General features: G+C 35.7%; 1 protein-coding gene across 8 annotated transcripts in view; it reads left to right on the top strand.

Moving 5' to 3' along the window:
• The window catches only part of CNOT6L (CCR4-NOT transcription complex subunit 6 like), a 128,311-nt gene that overhangs the window by 55,285 nt on the left and 53,034 nt on the right, over positions 1–19,992 (top strand). For all 8 annotated transcript variants that reach the window (XR_012332078.1, XM_033857155.2, XM_019932767.3 and 5 more), the window contains one exon: positions 18,594–18,683. Coding sequence is in view for 7 of the 8 variants with exons in the window: in XM_033857155.2 (XP_033713046.2) it covers positions 18,594–18,683 (90 nt within the window). In the remaining variant the exon portion in view is untranslated. The remainder of the gene's footprint in view (positions 1–18,593; positions 18,684–19,992) is intronic.

Below are 19,992 nucleotides of genomic sequence, written 5' to 3'. Positions count from 1 at the left end.
TACATAAGAAACAGCTTGTTAAGTTTCACAAAAAATGCTGTTGGGACTTTGGAACTGCATTGAATGTCTGGATCAATTTAAGAAAAATTGACATGTTAATTACATTGAGTCTTCCTATCCATGAATTTGTGCATTCTCCCCATTTATTTAGATCTTATTTAATGTCTTTGAATAAAATTTTATAACTTTCTGCACACTGTTCAGGCATATCTTTTGTAGATTTGTTTCTAGATACTTTATAAGTTTCTTTGTTCCTCTTATAAACCATGTCTTTTTTAAGTTGCTTTTTCTGCCTGTTTGCTGTTGGGGTATACGAATTACCATTAAAAAGAAAAAAGATCTTATAATAAGCCTTCTTGGCTAAATTCTTCCTAAAAGTTTGTTTACAAATTCTTTAGGTATTGTATGCAGATAATGATTTCATCTGCTGATAAAGACTTTGTTCCTTTCAAATTCTTATAATTTCTTTTCCTTATTGTAATGTACTGGCGTGTTTAATACAATATCTAATAGAAGCATTAATACTGGGCATGCTTCTAATCACAATTTTAAAGGAAATGTTTCCAATATTTTTCCATTAAGAATATTTGCTCTATATTTTTGGTAAAAAGTTTTTAGGTTCTAGAAGTTTCCTTCTATTTCTACTTTGCTAATCCTTATTTGGGTGCTGAAGTTTATTAAATGCTTTTCTTCATCTATTGAGATGATTACATTATTTTCTCATTTCATATATTGAAGTGGTAAATTATATGTAAGCGTCCCCCCAACCTGCCCCTTTAAACCACACTTGGATTCCTGAGGTAAACCCAACTTGGTGCTTTTATACACTGCTGGATTTATTTTGATAGTGTTTGTCAAGAACTGTTAAGGCTCTGAGATTTTACCCTATTACAAGCTAATAAGTTAGCCAATTATTGCTTCATGGATAATGGTAGAAGACATGAGACTCTTGGGTCAGAGACAAAGAACGTTATCACTCAAGCAACAAGGTGGACCCAGACACATGCTGTATACACAAAGAGTTTGCATTGCAATTGAGTAATCTAAGTCCAAAGGTGCAGCACTTTTCAAGCAAGCAGCAAATGTTGTAGCTAGCTGCAAAAAAACCAAAACAAAACAACTAATCCTGATTCTCCAGGGGTACAAAAAGTTATATGGAAGTATTGCTCTGGTTGCCTTGACCTGTTTAGTTCCCTATTTAACTAGCTATGGAAACTGCTCAGTATCAAGAGACAGATAAGTCTCAGAATCTGTTGCACTCACAAAGAATGAAGGGGGGAAGCACAGGGACCCTGATGGACTGCCTTTCACAATAACTTTCTAAAGGAATTTTTCATGTATGTTCATGAATAAGATAGACATGTGTTCTTACTGTTCTTACTCAGTTTTCTCAAAGAGTTTGTATAATATTGAATTAATCTGTTCCTTGAAATTTTGGTGGAACAAGACTATAAAACTACCATTGCCTGGTGGAACTATCACCTCAATGTATTTGTAGTTATAAGAATCATTGAATCTTTCTAATTGCTGATGAGTCAGTTTTTTTGGACTGTATCGGTAATATTGGAATTTTTCAGCTTTTTAAAGTTTTCAAATTTGCATAAAAACGTTCATAATATTCTCTTGATATATTTTTAGACTCTTGTTTATATTACCCCCTTCTTCATTAGTAAGATTATTTGTGCTTTCTATCTTTTTTCTGATTTAGTCTCCCCAGAGATTTGTCAGTTATGTTCTTTTCAGTGAGTCAGTATTGGCTTTTATTTTTAAAAAACTGGTTTGTTTGTTTTTCTTTATTCTGTTTTGTTTGGATTTATTATAGTTTTTTTCCTTTTTTCTCTTTTTAAGTTGGATATATGGCTTATTCATATTTAGATTTCCTTATTTTCAAATAAATATAAGCAGTTAAGGCCATAAATTTTTTTGGCAAGACTATAAATTTATTTGGCAACCCATGATTTTGATATGAAATATTCTCATCATTTTTGCCTAAGTATTATTAATATAGGTTATCATATCTTCTTTGACTCATCAGTTATTTAAAATTTCCATGCACGTGTGATTTTAAATTTACCTTTCTTTATTGTTAAATTTAAACTTAATTGCATTATAGGCTGTTAGGGTAACCTGTATGAACAAGTTCTTTTACATTTGTTGATTCCTGCTTTATGGGCTGGTATGTGATCAATTTTTATAAACGTTTTACTGCATCTGAAAAGAGTATTGTTTTTCTAATTGTTAGGTACAGATCTATATGTTTCTCCATTAGATCAAATTTGTTAGCTGTGTTCCTCATATTTTCTGTATCTTTATAAATTTTTGACTGTTTGCTCTTTTAATAATTAAGGTATATATGCTAAAATTTCCATTTAAATGCTGAATTTGTTCATTTCCCCATGTAGTCCAGTCAGCTTTTGCTTACAGCCTTTGAGTTTATTTTATTAGGTATACCAACTATGCCTATATATTGCTATACCTTCTGGTAAATTGAACCTGATATTAGGTCATGAGCCTCCTGTTAGGGTTTTCATCTTACGATCTTTTTTGTCTCATATAGCTATGCAAGTTTTCTTTTGGTTAATGTTTGTATAATACATCTTTTCTCCTTTGTTTACTTTCAACCTTTCTGTGTACTTATGCTTAGGTGTGTCTCTTACAAAAAGTATATAACTGGTCTTTGTTTTTAATCCTGTCTGACTTTATTTTAATATGTGGGTTCAGACCAATTGCCTTACCTCTATTGCAATTATTGATATTTTTGTCTGGTTGCCATCCTACTTTTTGATTCCATTCTTTGTGTGATTTTTTTGTTTTCTTTTTGCCTTTCTAAAAACAGATTTTTCCCCCCTTGTTTGTTTCTTGATCTATATACTTCTGTTGGTGTGGGATTTGTACATTCTATTTCTGGACTCTCAGTGGTCACTCTTGAAATTATACCTTGAATATATTTTTGAAAAATTAAATTTTTAGCAACTTTTTTTTACTGAACTATATGTATGTAGTAAAATTGACCTCTTTGTTGACAGACATTCACATTTGGTGAATGTTGACAGATGTATGCAGTTGCATAACCACCACTACAATTGAGAAATAGAACTGTTCTGTCACCCTCCAGAATTCATTTGTGTTCATTGAAGTCAACACCTTGTCCCACTCTTAGCCCTTGGCAACTACTTTTCCAGAATGTCATATATAGAAACATAGTATGTAGCCTTTTGAGTCTGGATTCTTTCATTTAACATAATGTATTTGAGGTTCATCCATCTTGTGTATTTCAGTAGCTCATTTCTGTTGCCAAGTAGTATCCGATTGTGTGGATATACCACCGATTTTTATCTGTTCACAAGTTGAAGGACATTTGGGTTGTTTCCAGTTATGAGTGATTAAGAATAAAGGCACTGTAAACATTTGTATAGATTTCTGTGTGAACTAAGTTATATTTTACTTGGGTAAATACCTAGGACTGGAACTGCCAGGTGGTATGGTAAGTGTATGTTGGACTTCATAAGAAACTGCCAGACTGTTTGTCTAATAATCCAACATAGTGGATTTATCATTTTGTATTCCTGCCAAAAATATGAGAGAGTTTTAGTTGGCTCTGCATCCTTGTCAGTACTTCTTGGTATTATCAATTTTTTTTTTAAAGTTTTCATTCTAGTAGGATGTAATATCATTGTGGTTTAGCTTGTCATTTCTCTAATGAGTAATTATACTTTTCATGTGTTTATTTGCCATCTGTATGTCTTCGTTGGTGAAGGAAGTATTTATTCACATCTTTTGCCTAGTTTTATTATTGAGTTGCTTTTTTTCTAATTACTGAGATTTTGAGAGTTTATTATATGTTTTGGATTCAAGTCCTTTTTAAAGTATGTTTTGCAGATATTTTCTCCCAGTCTGTGGCTTATATGTTTATTTTCTTTACAGGGCCTTTTAAAGAGCAATTTTCTGTTTTGATGCGGTCCCATTTATCACTCGTTTTCATCTATGGATTATGTCTTTGGTGTATTTACCAAATACACCGAAGATGTATTTACCTCACCCAAGTACATCTAAGATATATCTACCTCACCCAAGTACATGAAGGTTTTCTTCTAGAAATTTTATAATTAGGTTTTTCATATAGGTCTGTGGTCTGTTTTAAGTTAGTTTTTGTAAATATGGTACAAAGTTAGTTCTTTTGCATATGTACATCCAGTCATTCCAAGCACTATTTGTTGAAAAGATTATGCTTTCCACGTGGATTTTCTTGCAACTTTGTCAAAATTCATTAGACCCAAATTTATGTGGGTGGGTCTACTGCTAGATACATAAACTGTCCACTGATCTATGCCAATACCAAAATGTTTGATTGTTGCAGCTTTGTGGTAAGCCCTGAGATTATATAGTATGTGTTCTCCAACTCTGTAGTTATTTTTCAAAATTGTGTTGACACCTCTAAATGCTTTGCATTTCCATATAAGTTTTAGAATCAGATTGTGATTTTTGCAAAATATCCTGCTAGATTTTTTATTTGAATTGTATTGAATATGTAGATCAGTTTGGAGGAAGAATCATTTTGTTAATCTTGAGACTTAATACTGAGTCTTCCAATCTGTGAATACAGTGTACCTCTCTATTTACGCAGGTCTTCTTTATTTTTTTTTGATGTTTTGTAGTTTTCAGCATGCAGATCTTGCAAATATTTTGCTAGATTTATATATTGTTGCTGGATTTGCTACTTATTTGATATTTGATGCTATTGTAAATGATACTACTTTTAAAATTTCCAGTTATTCATTGATATTTTATAGAACTAAAACACAATTCATTTAAAAGTATATTGACCTTATCCCTTGCAACATTTGTAAACTTATTACTTCTAGGAACTTTTACAACCTTTTAATCTGTGAATAGAGACCTTTTCATTTCTTCCTTTCCTTATTTTTTGCCTTATCACACTGGCAAGGACAATATTAAATAGAAGTGATGACAGTGCATGTCCTTGCCCTGTTCTTAACTTTAGGGAGAAAGTGTTCAGTCTTTCACCATGAATTATATCAACTGCAAGTTTTTTGGTGCTTTTTCAGGTTAAATAAATTTTCCTTTTATTTCTTCACTTTTGCTGAGGATTTTTGTCATTGATGCAAGTTGAATTTGGTCAGATACTTTCTGTGCAACTGTTGAAATGATCATAACTTTTCTTCTTTACTTGTTTATATGCTGATTTACATTGGTGGTTTTTCATTAATAATCAGACTTCTATCAAGAGGTAGAACTCACCTTCTATTCCCATTTTAAATACCACTTAGCCATAATGTATTTTGTTTTTAATATATTACTGAATTTGCTAGTATTTTGTTGAGGATTTATACATTTATGATTGTAAGGCATTCTGTAGTATTTTTTTTACAATGTTTTTATCTAGCTTGATAAGGATACTACTGACTTCGTAAAATGAGTTGGAAAGTGTTACTAACACTTCTATTTTCTTGAAGCATTTCCATTTGTATTATTTCTTTCTTATATTATTGGTAGTATTTTCCAGTAAAACTATATGGGCCTGAAATTTTCTTTGTTGAAAAGTTTTTAACTACTAATTCAGTTTCTTTCATTGATATAAGACATTGAGGTAATCCCTGTCTTAGTGTAGCTACTTCAACTCTCTTGGTTACTGTTTGCATGTCATACCTTTTTCTGTGCTTTTACTTTCTATCTATTTATGTCTTTGATCTATAGTGTCTCTCTTCTGGATAGCATATAATGAATCATGTTTAATTATTCATTCTGCTAATCTCTGCTTTTTAATCAGAGTTTAATCCACTTACATTTAATGTATTTGCTGATAAAGTAGGATTCACGTCAGTCATTTTGCTATTTGTTTTCTGTATGTGTTGTGTCCTTTTTGTTCCACTGTTCCTCAATTAATGCCTTCTCTTGTGCTGAATGGATATTTTCCAGTGTACAGTTTAATTCCCTTGTTTCTTTTACTATGTTATTTTGAGTTATTTTCTTAGTGGTTACCCTGAGGATTATAATTAACATCTTAGTTTACAGCAATCTAATTTGGATCAATGGCAATTTAGTTTCAATAATATAAAAGAACTTTGCACCTGTAACTCCATTCACTTCTCTTTTATGCTGTTATCTTTACAAATATCATCTTTTTACATTGTGTGCCCATCGACATAGATTTATAATTATTGCTATATGCAGTTATCTCATATCAGGAGAAAAAAATAAAAACAAAAATTACATTTATACTGTCTTTTATATGTGCTATGTAAAGTACCTTTATTGGTACTCTTGATTTTTCATATGGATTCAAGTTACTGTTCTGTGTCCTTTCATTTCAGCTAGAGGAATCTCTTTAGTATTTCCTGCAGGGTTGGTCTGCTAGTGAGAAACTCTGTTTGTTTATTTGGTAATGTCTTAGTATCCCCTTTATTTTTGAAGGACATTTTTGCTGGATATAGAATTCTTGGTTGATAGTTTTTTTTGTTTGTTTTTTGTTTCTTTTTCCCCTTTCAGTACTTTGAATATGTTATTCTACTGCCTTTTGGCCTCCATGGTTTCTGATGAGAAACTAGCTGTTAATCTTATTTTGAGGGTCTGTATACGATGAGTCACTTCTGTCTTAGAGCTTTCAAGATTCTCTTTCTGTCTTTGACTTTGCACAGTTTTATTATAATTTGTCCAGGAGTAGATCTCACTTACATTTTATTTTACTTGGAGTTTATTGAGCTTCTTCTATTAATGATTTCCATTAAATTTGGGATCTTTTGACCATTTTTTCTTTACATTTTTTTCCTGTTCTTTTTTCTCCTCCTCTTCTGGGACTCCCATTTTGCATATGTTGGTATACTTGTTGTCTGATAGATCTCTGAGCTCTGTTAATTTTTCTTCATTCTTTTTTCTTTTCTTCAGGCTGTGTAACTTCAACTAACCTCTCTTCAGGGTCACAGATCTTCTACCTGTTCAATACTGATATTGAGCCCTTCTAGTGATTTTGTTTTGTTTTGTTTTATAATTTCTATTTGGCTCCTTTTTATAATTTCGGTTTCTTTTTTGATATTCTCTGTTTGGTGAGATATCATTCTCATACTTCATTTTAATTCTTTAGACATGGTTTTCTTCAGCTCTTTAAGCATATTAAAATACTGGATTTTCAAAGTGTTTTCTATTAAGTCCTTGGGTACAGTTTTTATTGTTCTTAGGGACAGTTTTTATTGATGGCTCTTCTCCGTTTGTATGGGACATACTCTCTTGTTTCTTTGTACGTTTCATAGGGTTTTTTTGGTTAAGAACTGGACATTTAAAATAATGCAGCAACTTTGGAATTAGACTCTCTCCCCTTCCCAGGGTTGTCTGTTGTTGCTGCTTGTTTTATTTGTTGTTTGTTGCTTTAGTGACTTTTCAGAACTAATTCTGTAAATTTTGTATGCTTTGTCATGTGTGGCCATTGAAGCCTTTTTATTCAGTTTATGGTCAGCTAATGGGTGGACAGAGATTTCCTTAACTGCCTGTAACCAGTAAGTCTCCCACTCCTGGCCAAGAGGCTTGGTGTGTGTTTTGGGGCTCACCTTCATTACTCAGTCAAGAAGTTTATAACTCCGCCTTGTCCTTCACTTCCTTCATTGCAAAGCCTCAAGGTCAGACAGAGGTGAGAGCTTAGGCTATTTTTAGGTCTTTCCTAAGCATGTGCATAGGCCTCCATGTCCATATGACCTTCTAGAGTCCCAGGAGTATGTCAGAGCTTTTTGGACCACGTAGTGACATCTCATTCCCAAGTTTTTCCTTTTAAGCTTTTTGGTTAGTCAGTTGTTTGCCCCAGCTGTTTCCATGACCTTGGACACCTACAACTTTAAAACATTTTCCAGTAATAGTTTCCTCCTTCCCCTCCAGGAAGAAGTCTTTTAACACTATGCAAGAGTAGAGGAACCACCACACAGGTCAGATAATGACTAGTGTTTGTGAATGAGGCTTTGAGAGTGCTCCAGCTCAGTTTTGGTTGCTCCAGTGGCTGCCAAGCTGCCCTGGCAATGAGGGACCAGGAGAAGGTTTAAAACTTGACAAATCACTGTCCTTTTTTTCTTGAATAAATACCCCCTGGGTTGCCGTAATCATTTAGTTAATTTCCAGAGTTCTGACATAGTTGAGTCTGCAATTTTTGCTAGCTTTTTTGGGTTTTGTTACTGCTTTTGTGGAGGGGCAAAATTTTGGAGTTCATCTCTGCCATTTTTGCTGTTCTCCATTTCTTTTTGAGGTGTGGTAGTTTCTGTCTTAGAAGGAACTTATTCATTTCTTCTAAGTTGTTGAATTTATGCACATAAATATTTTTTAATATTCTCTATCCTTTTAATGTATCAAGGGCTGTTCCATCTTTCGTTTTTTATGTTTATAGTTTGTGTCTTTTTGTCCTGGTCAAAGAGAGGTTTGTCAATTTTATTGCCTCTTTCAAAGTACCATCTTTTGGGTTCAGTAGTAATCTGTTGTTTTCCTATTTTTAGATTTTATAGATTTTGGCTCTTTATTAGTTCCTTCCTTTTGGTTTCTTTGGGGGTGTATTTGCTCTTCTATTTTTTAGATTCTTAATATGGAGGTTAGGTCACTGATTTTAGATTTTTCTAATATAAGCGTTTGATACTATTTTCCTCTAAACACTGATTTAGTTGTATCAAAGTACTTGGGGATTTTCCAGATGTCTGTCTGTTGTCAATTTCTAGTTTTGTTATGGTCGGATAGTATGCTTTGTGTGATTTCATTTCATTTAAATATGTTATAGTTTGTTTCCTGGCCCAAAGTATGGTCTCTCTTGGTGAATATTCATGTGTATTTGAAAAGAATGTATATCTTCCTGTTTTTGAGTAGAGTATTATGTAGATATCAGTTAGTTGTTTAACAGTGTTGTTAGGGTCTTCTTCATCTTTGTTGATTTTCTGTCTACTTTTTATATTGGTGCCTGGTAGAGGAGTATTAAAGTCTCAAATACCATCTTGCAACTCTTTAGAGATATTATTCTACTGTATTGTTACTGTACTGTATTCTGTTGTTAATGAATTTTGTTGGCATTCTCATATTTTTTTCTTTAGAAGTAATTGATCCTTTTTCCCTATCTGGTTTTAAAGTCTTGTATTTGCCATTGGCATTCTCTAGTTTGCAGTACAATGTAAAATGAAAGTTTTCGTAAACTTCTTTGTATATGTTGTGCTTCTTGTATCAGTTTATTCAATTTTTAAAAAGTTAGCTTTTGAAAGTTTGCAGCCTTTTTCTTTTTGAATATTGCCTCTCTCATTTCTCCTCTCTCTCTAATCTCCTTCTGGCTAGGAGTCGGAATGTGTTTACTGTTTATTCCATCTGTGTGTCAGAGTCTAAAATTTCCTCTCATATCCTTGTTTTTGTCGCCTCTGTTATCCTTGGGTTTTCCCAGAGACTCTTTAGCTAGGGTCTGAGGCTTGCAGTTCTTGACCTCTAACCCTTTGTTATATATATATAACCCTTTGTTATATATATATAGGAGCTCTATTGATGTGATGAAGTGTGAAGGAGAGGAAGAGTCCTCTAGTCCTGTGATTAGGTCTCAGTCTTTTGGTGAGTCTGAGTTGGGTATCCTCCCTCCCCACACACTAGAGGGGGCTGGAGTGGGATAAGAGAAATATTGGGTTGGTTAGGCTTTGGTAAAACCTCACGTGGTTGTACTCTGGTAAAATGGTTTCCCTTGTGGGCAGAATTGGTTAAGGAGAACATTACTTTCCCTCTCCCCTAACAGAAGCACAGGGGGATTTTTCTCCAGTATTTATAGTGAGAACCCAGTAGGACCCTGGGGAGTAAAACGCACCAAAGTGTGGGGCCCTGCTTGTGTTCAGGACAGCAGTTTGCCCTGTGACCTCAGTTGCGGAGGTGGGAGTGACAACTTCCAGTCTCTTTACACGTCAGACCAGAAACCAAAGTACTGTTCTCTCTTTCTAGAGCTCCAATTCAACGTATATTAAGATTTCTTGTTCTAACTCCCATATTTTTATTGTCTCATATTTTACATTTTCTGGATGCTCAGTGATGCATTCTGGGTAATTTCTTTGAATATAGTTTTCCTGTTCACTTATTTTATTTTCAGCTGTATGTCATCTACTGCCTAACTCACTCATGTTTTTTTCCCCTAGTACTTTATTGAATTATAATTACATACAGTAAAATACCCAAATACTTAAGTATGCTGCTTGACTAATTTTGACAAAAGTAACTGCCTAACTCAAGATGTAGAACATTTCCATCAACCCAGGAAGTTTCTTTTTCCCACTTTCAAGTCAGTTGGAAGCTACTAGCCAGATTTTCACCATAGTTGCACTATTTTACACTTTCATCAGCAACTTCTGAGAGTTCCAGGTACTTCACATTCTTTCTAACCACTTCGTTGGTCATTGCATTTTAATTTTAGCTATTCTGATTGGTGTGTGTTGCATTAAAGCTTTTTTTTCACATCTTATTGGAGTACAATTGCTTTACAATGGTGTGTTAGTTTCTGCTTTATAACACAGTGAATCAGTTATACATATACATATGTCCCCATTATCTCTTCCCTCTTGCGTCTCCCTCCCTCCCACCCTCCCTTTCCCACCCGTCCAGGCGGTCACAAAGCACCGAGCTGATCTCCCTGTGCTATGCGGCTGCTTCCCACTAGCTATCTACCTTACGTTTGGTAGTGTATATATATCCATGCCTCTCTCTCACTTTGTCACAGATTACCCTTCCCCCTCCCCATATCCTCAAGTCTATTCTCTAGTAGGTCTGTGTCTTTATTCCTGTCTTACCCCTAGGTTCTTCATGACATTTTTTTCTTAAATTCCATATATATGTGTTAGCATACGGTATTTGTCTTTCTCTTTCTGACTTACTTCACTCTGTATGACAGACTCTAGGTCTATCCACCTCATTACAAATAGCTCAATTTCGTTTCTTTTTATGGTTGAGTAATATTCCATTGTATATATGTGCCACATCTTCTTTATCCATTCATCTGATGATGGACACTTAGGTTGTTTCCATCTCCAGGCTATTGTAAATAGAGCTGCAGTGAACATTTTGGTAATGACTCTTTTTGAATTATGGTTTTCTCAGGGTGTATGCCCAGTAGTGGGATTGCTGGTTCGTATGGTAGTTCTATTTTTAGTTTTTTAAGGAACCTCCATAGTGTTCTCCATAGTGGCTGTACTAATTCACATTCCCACCAGCAGTGCAAGAGTGATCCCTTTTCTCCACACCCTCTCCAGCATTTATTGTTTCTATGAGATGATATCTCATTGTAGTTTTGATCTGCATTTCTCTAATGATTAATGATGTTGAGCATTCTTTCATGTGTTTGTTGGCAGTCTGTATATCTTCTTTGGGGAAATGTCTATTTAGGTCTTCTGCCCATTTTTGGATTGCGTTGTTTGTTTTTTTGTTATTGAGCTGCATGAGCTGCTTATAAATTTTGGAAATTAATCCTTTCTCAGTTGCTTCATTTACAAGTATTTTCTCCCATTCTGACGGTTTTCTTTTGGTCTTGTTTATGGTTTCCTTTGCTGTGCAAAAGCTTTTAAGTTTCATTAGGTCCCATTTGTTTAGTTTTGTTTTTATTTCCATCTCTCTAGGAGGTGGGTCAAAAAGGATCTTGCTGTGACTTATGTCATAGAGTATTCTGCCTATGTTTTCCACTAAGAGTTCTATAGTATCTGGCCTTACATTTAGGTCTTTAATCCATTTTGAGTTTATTTTTGTATATGGTGTTAGGGAGTGTTCTAATCTCATACTTTTACATGTACCTGTCCAGTTTTCCCACCACCACTTATTGAAGAGGCTGTCCTTTCTCCACTGTACATTTCTGCCTCCTTTATCAAAGATAAGGTGACCATATGTGCGTGAGTTTGTCTCTGGGCTTTCTATCCTGTTCCATTGATTTATATTTCTGTTTTTGTGCCACTACCATACTGTCTTGATTACTGTAGCTTTGTAGTATAGTCTGAAGTCAGGGAGCCCCATTCCTCCAGCTCCATTTTTCGTTCTCAAGATTGCTTTGGCTATTCGGGGTCCTTTGTGTTTCCATACAAATTGCAAAATTTTTTGTTCTAGTTCTGTGAAAAATGCCAGTGGTAGTTTGATAGGGATTGCATTGAATCTGTAGATTGCTTTAGGTAGTAGAGTCATTTTCACAATGTTGATTCTTCCAATCCAAGAACATGGTATATCTCTCCATCTATGTGAATCATCTATAATTTCTTTCATCAGTGTCTTATAATTTTCTGCATACAGGTCTTTTGTCTCCTTAGGTAGCTTTATTCCTAGTTATTTTATTCTTTTTGTTGCAATGGTAAATGGGAGTGTTTTCTTGATTTCACTTTCAGATATTTCATCATTAGTGTATAGGAATGCCCGAGATTTCTGTGCATTAATTTTATATCCTGCTACTTTAACAAATTCATTGATTAGCTCTATTAGTTTTCTGGTAGCATCTTTAGGATCCTCTATGTATAGTATCATGTCAACTGCAAACAGTGACAGCTTTACTTCTTCTTTTCTGATTTGGATTCCTTTTATTTCCTTTCCTTCTCTGATTGCTGTGGCTAAAACTTCCAAAACTATGTTGAATAAGAGTGGTGAGAGTGGTAAACCTTGTCTTGTTCCTGATCCTAGAAGAAATCCCTTCACTTTTTCACCATTGCAAACTATATTGGCTGTGGGTTTGTCATATATGGCTTTTATTATGTTGAGGAAAGTTCCCTCTATGCCTACTTTCTGCAGGGTTTTTATCATAAATGGGTGTTGAATTTTGTCAAAAGCTTTCTCTGCATCTATTGAGATGACCATACGGTTTTTCTCCTTCAATTTGTTAATATGGTGTATCACATTGATTGATTTGCGTATATTGAAGAATCCTTGCATTCCTGAAATAAACCCCAGTTGATCATGGTGTATGATCCTTTTAATGTGCTGTTGGATTCTGTTTGCTAGTGTTTTGTTGAGGATTTTTGCATCTATGTTCACCAGTGATATTGGCCTGTGGCCTGTAGTTTTCTTTCTTTAAGACACCCTTGTCTGGTTTTGGTATCAGGGTGATGGTGTCCTCGTAGAATGAGTTGGGGAGTGTTCCTCCCTCTGCTATATTTTGTAAGAGTTTGAGAAGGACAGGTGTTAGCTGTTCTCTAAATGTTTGATAGAATTCACCTGTGAAGCCATCTAGTCCTGGGCTTTTATTTTTGGAAGATTTTTTTAATCACAGTTTCGATTTCAGTGCTTATGATTGGTCTGTTCATATTTTCTATTTCTTCCTGGTTCAGTCTTGGCAGGTTGTGCATTTCTAAGAATTTGTCCATTTCTTCCAGGTTGTCCATTTTATTGGCATAGAGTTGCTTGCGGTAATCTCTCGTGATCCTTTGTATATCTGCAGTGTCAGTTGTTGCTTCTCCTTTTTCATTTCTAATTCTATTGATTTTGAGTCTTCTCCCTTATTTTCTTGATGAGTCTGGCTAATGGTTTATCAATTTTGTTGATCTTCTCAAAGAACAAGATTTTAGTTTTATTGATTTTTGCTATCGTTTCCTTCATTTCTTTTTCATTTATTTCTGATCTGATCTTTATGATTTCTTTCCTTCTGCTAACTTTGGGTTTTTTATTTGTTCTTCTTTCTCTAATTGCTTTAGGTGTAAGGTTAAGTTGTTTATTTGAGATGTTTCCTGTTTCTTAAGGTAGGATTGTATTGCTATAAACTTCCCTCTTAGAACTGCTTTTGCTGCATCCCATGGTTTTTGGGTCGTCGTGTTTTTATTGTCAATTGTTTCTAGGTATTTTTTGATTTCCTCTTTGATTTCTTCAGTGATCTCTTGGTTATTAAGTAATGTATTGTTTAGCCTCCATGTGTTTCTATTTTTTACAGATTTTTTCCTGTAATTGATACCTAGTCTCACAGCATTGTGGTCAGAAAAGATACTTGATACGATTTCAATTTTCTTAAATTTACCAAGGCTTGATTTGTGACCCAAGATATGATCTATCCTGGAGAATGTTCCATGGGCACTTGAGAAGAAAGTGTATTCTGGTTTTTTTGGATGGAATGTCCTATAAATATCAATTAAGTCCATCTTGTTTAGTGTATCATTTAAATCTTGTGTTTCCTTATTTATTTTCATTTTGGATGATCTGTCCATTGGTGAAAGTGGGGTGTTGAAGTCCCCTACTATGAATGTGTTACTGTCAATTTCCCCTTTTATGGCTGTTGGTATTTGCCTTATGTATTGAGGTGCTCCTATGTTGGGTGCATAAATATTTACAATTGTTATATCTTCTTCTTGGATTGATCCCTTGATCATTATGTAGTGTCCTCCTTTGTCTCTTCTAATAGTGTTTATATTAAAGTCTATTTTGTCTGATATGAGAATTGCTACTTCAGCTTTCTTTTGGTTTCCATTTGCATGGAATATCTTTTTCCATCCCCTCACTTTCAGTCCATATGTGTCTGTAGGTCTGAAGTGGTTCTCTTGTAGACACAATATATATGGGTCTTGTTTTTGTATCCATTCAGCCAGTCTGTGTCTTTCGGTGGAAGCACTTAATCCATTTACATTTAAGGTTATTATTGATATGTATGTTCCTATTCCCATTTTCTCAATTGTTTGGGGTTTGTTATTGTAGGTCTTTTCCTTCTCTTGTGTTTCTTGCCTAGAGAAGATCCTTTAGCATTTGTTGTAAAGCTGGTTTGGTGGCGCTGAACTCTCTCAGCTTCTGCTTGTCTGTAAAGGTTTTAATGTCTCCATCAAATCTGAATGAGATCCTTGCTGGGTAGAGTAATATTGGTTGTAGGTTTTTTCCCTTTCATCACTTTAAGTATGTCCTGCCTGTCCCTACTGGTTTGCAGAGTTTCTGCTGAAAGAACAGCTGTTAACCTTATGGGGACTCCCTTATGTGTTATTTGCTGTTTTTCCCTTGTTGCTTTTAATATTTGTTCTTCTAAATTAATTTTTGATAGCTTTATTAATATGTGTCTTGGTGTGTTTCTCCTTGGATTTATCCTGTACGGGGCGCTCTGTGCTTCCTGGACTTGATTAACTATTTCCTTTCCCATATTAGGGAAGTTTTCAACTATAATCTCTTCAAATATTTTCTCAGTCCCTTTCTTTTTCTCTTCTTCTTCTGAAACCCCTATAATTCGAATGTTGGTACATTTAATGTTGTCCCAGAGGTCTCTGAGACTGTCCTCAATTTTTTTCATTCTTTTTTCTTTATTCTGCTCTGCAGTAGTTATATCTACTATTTTATCTTCCAGGTCACTTATCCGTTCTTCTGCCTCAGTTATTCTGCTATTGATCTCTTCTAGAGAATTTTTAATTTCATTTATTGTGTTGTTCATCATTGCTTGTTTCATCTTTAGTTCTTCTAGGTCCTTGTTAAAGGTTTCTTGCATTTTCCCTATTCTATTTCCAAGATTTTGGATCATGTTTACTATCATTATTCTGAATTCTTTTTCAGGTAGACTGCCTATTTCCTCCACATTTGTTAGGTCTGGTGGGTTTTTATCTTGCTCCTTCATCTGCTGTGTGTTTTTCTTTCTTCTCATTTTGCTTATGTTACTGTGTTTGGGGTCTCCTTTTTGCAGGCTGCAGGTTCGTAGTTCCCGTTGTTTTTGGTGTCTGTCCCCAGTGGCTAAGGTTGGTTCAGTGGGTTGTGTAGGCTTCCTGGTGGAGGGGACTAGTGCCTGTGTTCAGGTGGATGAGGCTGGATCTTGTCTTTCTGGTGGGCAGGTCCACGTCTGGTGGTGTGTTTTGGGGTGTCTGTGGCCTTATTATGATTTTAGGCAGCCTCTCTGCTTATGGGTGGGGTTGTGTTCCTGTCTTGCTAGTTGTTTGGCATAGGGTGTCCAGCACTGTAGCTTGCTGGTTGTTGAGTGAAGCTGGGTGCTGGTGTTGAGATGGAGATCTCTGGGAGGTTTTCGTCATTTCATATTATGTGGATCAGGGAGGTCTCTTGTGGACCAGTGTCCTGAAGTTGGCTCTCCCACCTCAGAGGCACAGCCCTGATGCCTGGCTGTAGCACCAAGAGCGTTTCATCCACACGGCTCAGAATAAAAGGGAGAAAAAGTAGAAAGATAGAATTAGTAGAAGAAAGAAAGAAAGAAAGATAAAGTAAAATAAAATAAAGTAAGATAAAATATAATAAAGTTAGTAAACTAAAAAATAATTATTAAGAAAAAAATTAAAAAACAAAAAAGAAAAAACGGATGGATAGAACCCTAGGACAAATGGTGGAAGGAAAGCTATAGAGACAAAATCTCACACAGAAGCATACACATACACACTCACAAAAAGAGGAAAAGGGGAGAAAATCATAAATCTTGCTCTCAAAGTCTGCCTCCTCAATTTGTGATGATTCGTTGTCTAAAGTAGGGAAGGAAGGAAAGAAAGAAAAAGATAAAGTAAAATAAAGTAAGATAAAATATAATAAAGGTATTAAAATAAAAAATAATTATTAAGAAAAAACAAAAACAGACGGATAGAACCCTAGGACAAATGGTGGAAGCAAAGCTATACAGACAAAATCTGACACAGAAGCATACACATACACACTTTCAAAAAGAGGAAAAGGGGAAAAAATCATAAATCTTGCTCTCAAAGTCCACCTCCTCAATTTGGGATGATTTGTTGTCTATTCACGCATTCCACAGATGCAGGGCACATCAAGTTGATAGTGGAGCTTTAATCCGCTGCTTCTGAGGCTGCTGGGAGAGATTTCCCTTTCTCTTCTTTGTTCTCACAGCTCCCAGGGTCTCAGCTTTGGATTTGGACCCGCCTCTACATGTAGGTTGCCAGAGGGCGTCTGTTCTTCGCTCAGACAGGACGGGGTTAAAGGAGCAGCTGCTTCGGTGGCTCTGGCTCGCTCAGGCTCACTCAGGCCGGTGGGGGGGGTGGAGGGAGGGGCACTTCGTGCGGCGCGAGCCTGCGGCGGCAGAAGCCAGCATGACGTTGCACCAGCCTGAGGCGTGCTGTGCATTCTCCCCGGGAAGTTGTCCCTGGATCACGGGACCCTGGCAGTGGCGGGCTGCACAGGCTTCCGGGAAGGGGGGTGTGGACAGTGACCTGTGCTCGCACACAGGCTTCTTGGTGGCAGCAGCAGCAGCCTTAGGATCTCATGCCCGTCTGTGGGGTCCGCGCTGTTAGCCGCGGCTTGTGCCCGTCTCTGGAGCTCCTTTAAGCAGTGCTCTTAATACCCTCTCCTCGTGCACCAGGAAACAGAGAGGGAAGAGAAAGTCTCTTGCCTCTTTGGCAGGTCCAGACTGTTCCCACACTCCTTCCCAGCCAGCTGTCGCGCACTAACCCCCTTCTGACTATGTTCACGCCGCCAACCCCAGTCCTGTCCCCGCGCTCCGACCGAAGCCTGAGCCTCAGCTCGCATCCCCGCCCGCCACGGCGGGTGAGCAGACAAGCCTCTCTGGGCTGGTGAGTTCCGGTCGGCACTGATACTCTGTGCGGGAATCTGTCTGCTTTGCCCTCTGCACCTCTGTTTTTGTGCTTCCCCCCTCCGCCACCTGCAGTCTCCGCCTGCGAAGGGCCTTCTGTGTGGAAACCTTTCCTCCTTCATGGCTCCCTCCCACTGGTGCAGGTCCCGTCCCTATCCTTTTGTCTCTGTTTATTCTTTTTTCTTTTGCCCTACCCAGGTATGTGGGGGGCGGTTTCTTGCCTTTTGGGAGGTCTGAGGACTTCTGCCAGCGTTCAGTAGGTGTTCTGTAGGAGCTGTTCCACGTGTAGATGTATTTCTGGTGTATCTGTGGGGAGGAAGGTGATCTCCAGGTCTTACTCTTCTGCCATCTTCCCGTCTTCCTCCAAAGATTTTTTTTAATAGTTATAAACTTCATTTCAGAAAGGTCTTCAATTTTTGTTTTTTTCAAATCTGTTTGCTAGACTATTTTTGCATGCTTGTCTTAATAAATACCGCCTTTATTTCTTAAGAGAATATATAGACTGTTAACAGTAGTTTGTTTTTTGAAATTTGATAAATCTGTACTCTCAGTATTCAGATACCCCTGATCACTGTCATAAAAAAAATTCTTATTTCCCTCTACATTTCATTAACTCATCTTGGTAATGATAGGTTTTCTTTTCACTTGAAATACCTTCCTTTTCTCCATGTGTAGTATAAATATTCTAACTAGGAAGACCCTCGTTTATATCACTCGTTCTTTCTCATACAAGGCTGTTTTTCTTTCAGTTAGAGTATTATCTTCAAAGATAAATGTAGAACCTATGGGTTACTTAAGGGTGCCAAGTTTTGATATTACTTCAGAACTGACCGAGATTAATATGTGTATATGTGTGTGTGTGTATGTATGTATGTATGTATATATGTGATTTGACACACCCAAATTACAGGTGTACAGTATAAACTGAAATCTGGAAAGAAATAATTCTTCTGAAGTTTTTCTTTATGACTTGCTCAACAAAGAGTATTTAGTTCCTATGATTTCTTTAAATTTATGTAACAGATTAAGTACAGTAAAATTCACTTTAGAAAATTAGTATTTTGTTTTATAGTGTATATTTGTTTTGTCTTCCAATTGTAACTCTTACAGATTTTATTTTTCTCTTTGTCTTTAGGCAATCCTTTATCACAGGATATTCTCAATTTATACCAGGACCCAGATGGAACCCGAAAGCTACTGAACTTCATGCTTGACAATCTTGCAGGTAAATATTAATGACAAAGCAGTAAACTCTACAGATATTACCGTTAGCTAATAGATCACATGTTGCTTAAGAGCTTCTGACCATTTTATTTTAGTTGTTGTTATTATTATTTTTAAAATTTTTTTATTGGAGGCATCTGACCATTGTTTTATAACTGCTTGTAGGATTGAAGTTCCTGGCATTAGTATATTCCATGGTAGTGGGACATTCTTCTTTTCACGTACTGAGTGCTTTATGTTAGGATCATTAGTTACATTATCTTATTGAATCTTTTTAGGAATCTAGGAGGTAGGAATTTTTACTGGCATTATACAGATGCAAATTCTGAGAGTCAGAGAATAAAGTAATTTACCTAAGTACACAGCTGATTAATGCCAGAGCTGTGAACTCAAGATTGTCTTGCTCTTAATCACAAAGATACATAGTTATCAATTGTTTGAATTTGATGCAGAATGTTTGGAACCTACATATTGTGCACATTTTTCATGAATGAAATGACTTGTTTGATTCACTACACATCTGTGGAAATTTTGAAAGCAAGATTTTAATTAAGAACACCAGATTTATCTGATCAAAATAGTGGTATTCCAAATGAAAAATTTTTAATGTAAGAAAGCTATTAAGTATTTGACTTAAAACTTGTTTGTTTGTTTAAACACTCAAAATATATTTAAAAGAATGGAGATGCTACTAAATTCAGATATTTTTCTTGGAATAATACCTTTCTGAAATACAGAATCTTAAAACAGAGTTAGAGAAATCTAGATCCCAATAGAGGCCATCATCACAATATTTTGGCTGTACTCTTTTTAATTGTATTATAGAAGACACCCACCTACATACAAAATTTTAAAAAAATCGTAAGATTTACAATAAGGTGAAATCAAATTAATGTAATTTAAAAGTTTTTTGGTTGATTGATGAGAGAGAGATAACAAACTTATTAGAGAAGTCCTTTTAGTAAGAAAGTAAGAATATGTGGCTGTTAAGTTGTATACAAAGCATGTGTATGTTATTTCCTTCTTGTTTAAAAATTAAGTATCTCTTGTCTCTATGGATATAGCCTGTTGACCCAGCCATATGGCACGTGTGGTGTGTGTGTGTGTAATTTTTAAGGCGTTTTTCATGTGTTTTAGATATAAGCTCTTTGTTGATACATATGTTGCAAATACCTTTTCTGGTGCTCTTGTTGATTTTCCACTCTCTTAATTTGTCTCTTGATGAACAGAAAAAATTTAACATACTCTGCTTTATTGATCTTTCTAGTGTGGTACTGCTTTTGTGTTCTCTTTAAGAATTTTTCTCTACC

The sequence above is a fragment of the Tursiops truncatus genome, chromosome 5, assembly GCF_011762595.2.
Source record: "Tursiops truncatus isolate mTurTru1 chromosome 5, mTurTru1.mat.Y, whole genome shotgun sequence".
Lineage (NCBI taxonomy): Eukaryota > Metazoa > Chordata > Mammalia > Artiodactyla > Delphinidae > Tursiops > Tursiops truncatus.
The sequence above is the reverse complement of the archived record's forward strand: the minus strand, read 5'-3'. Positions and strand labels throughout refer to the sequence as shown.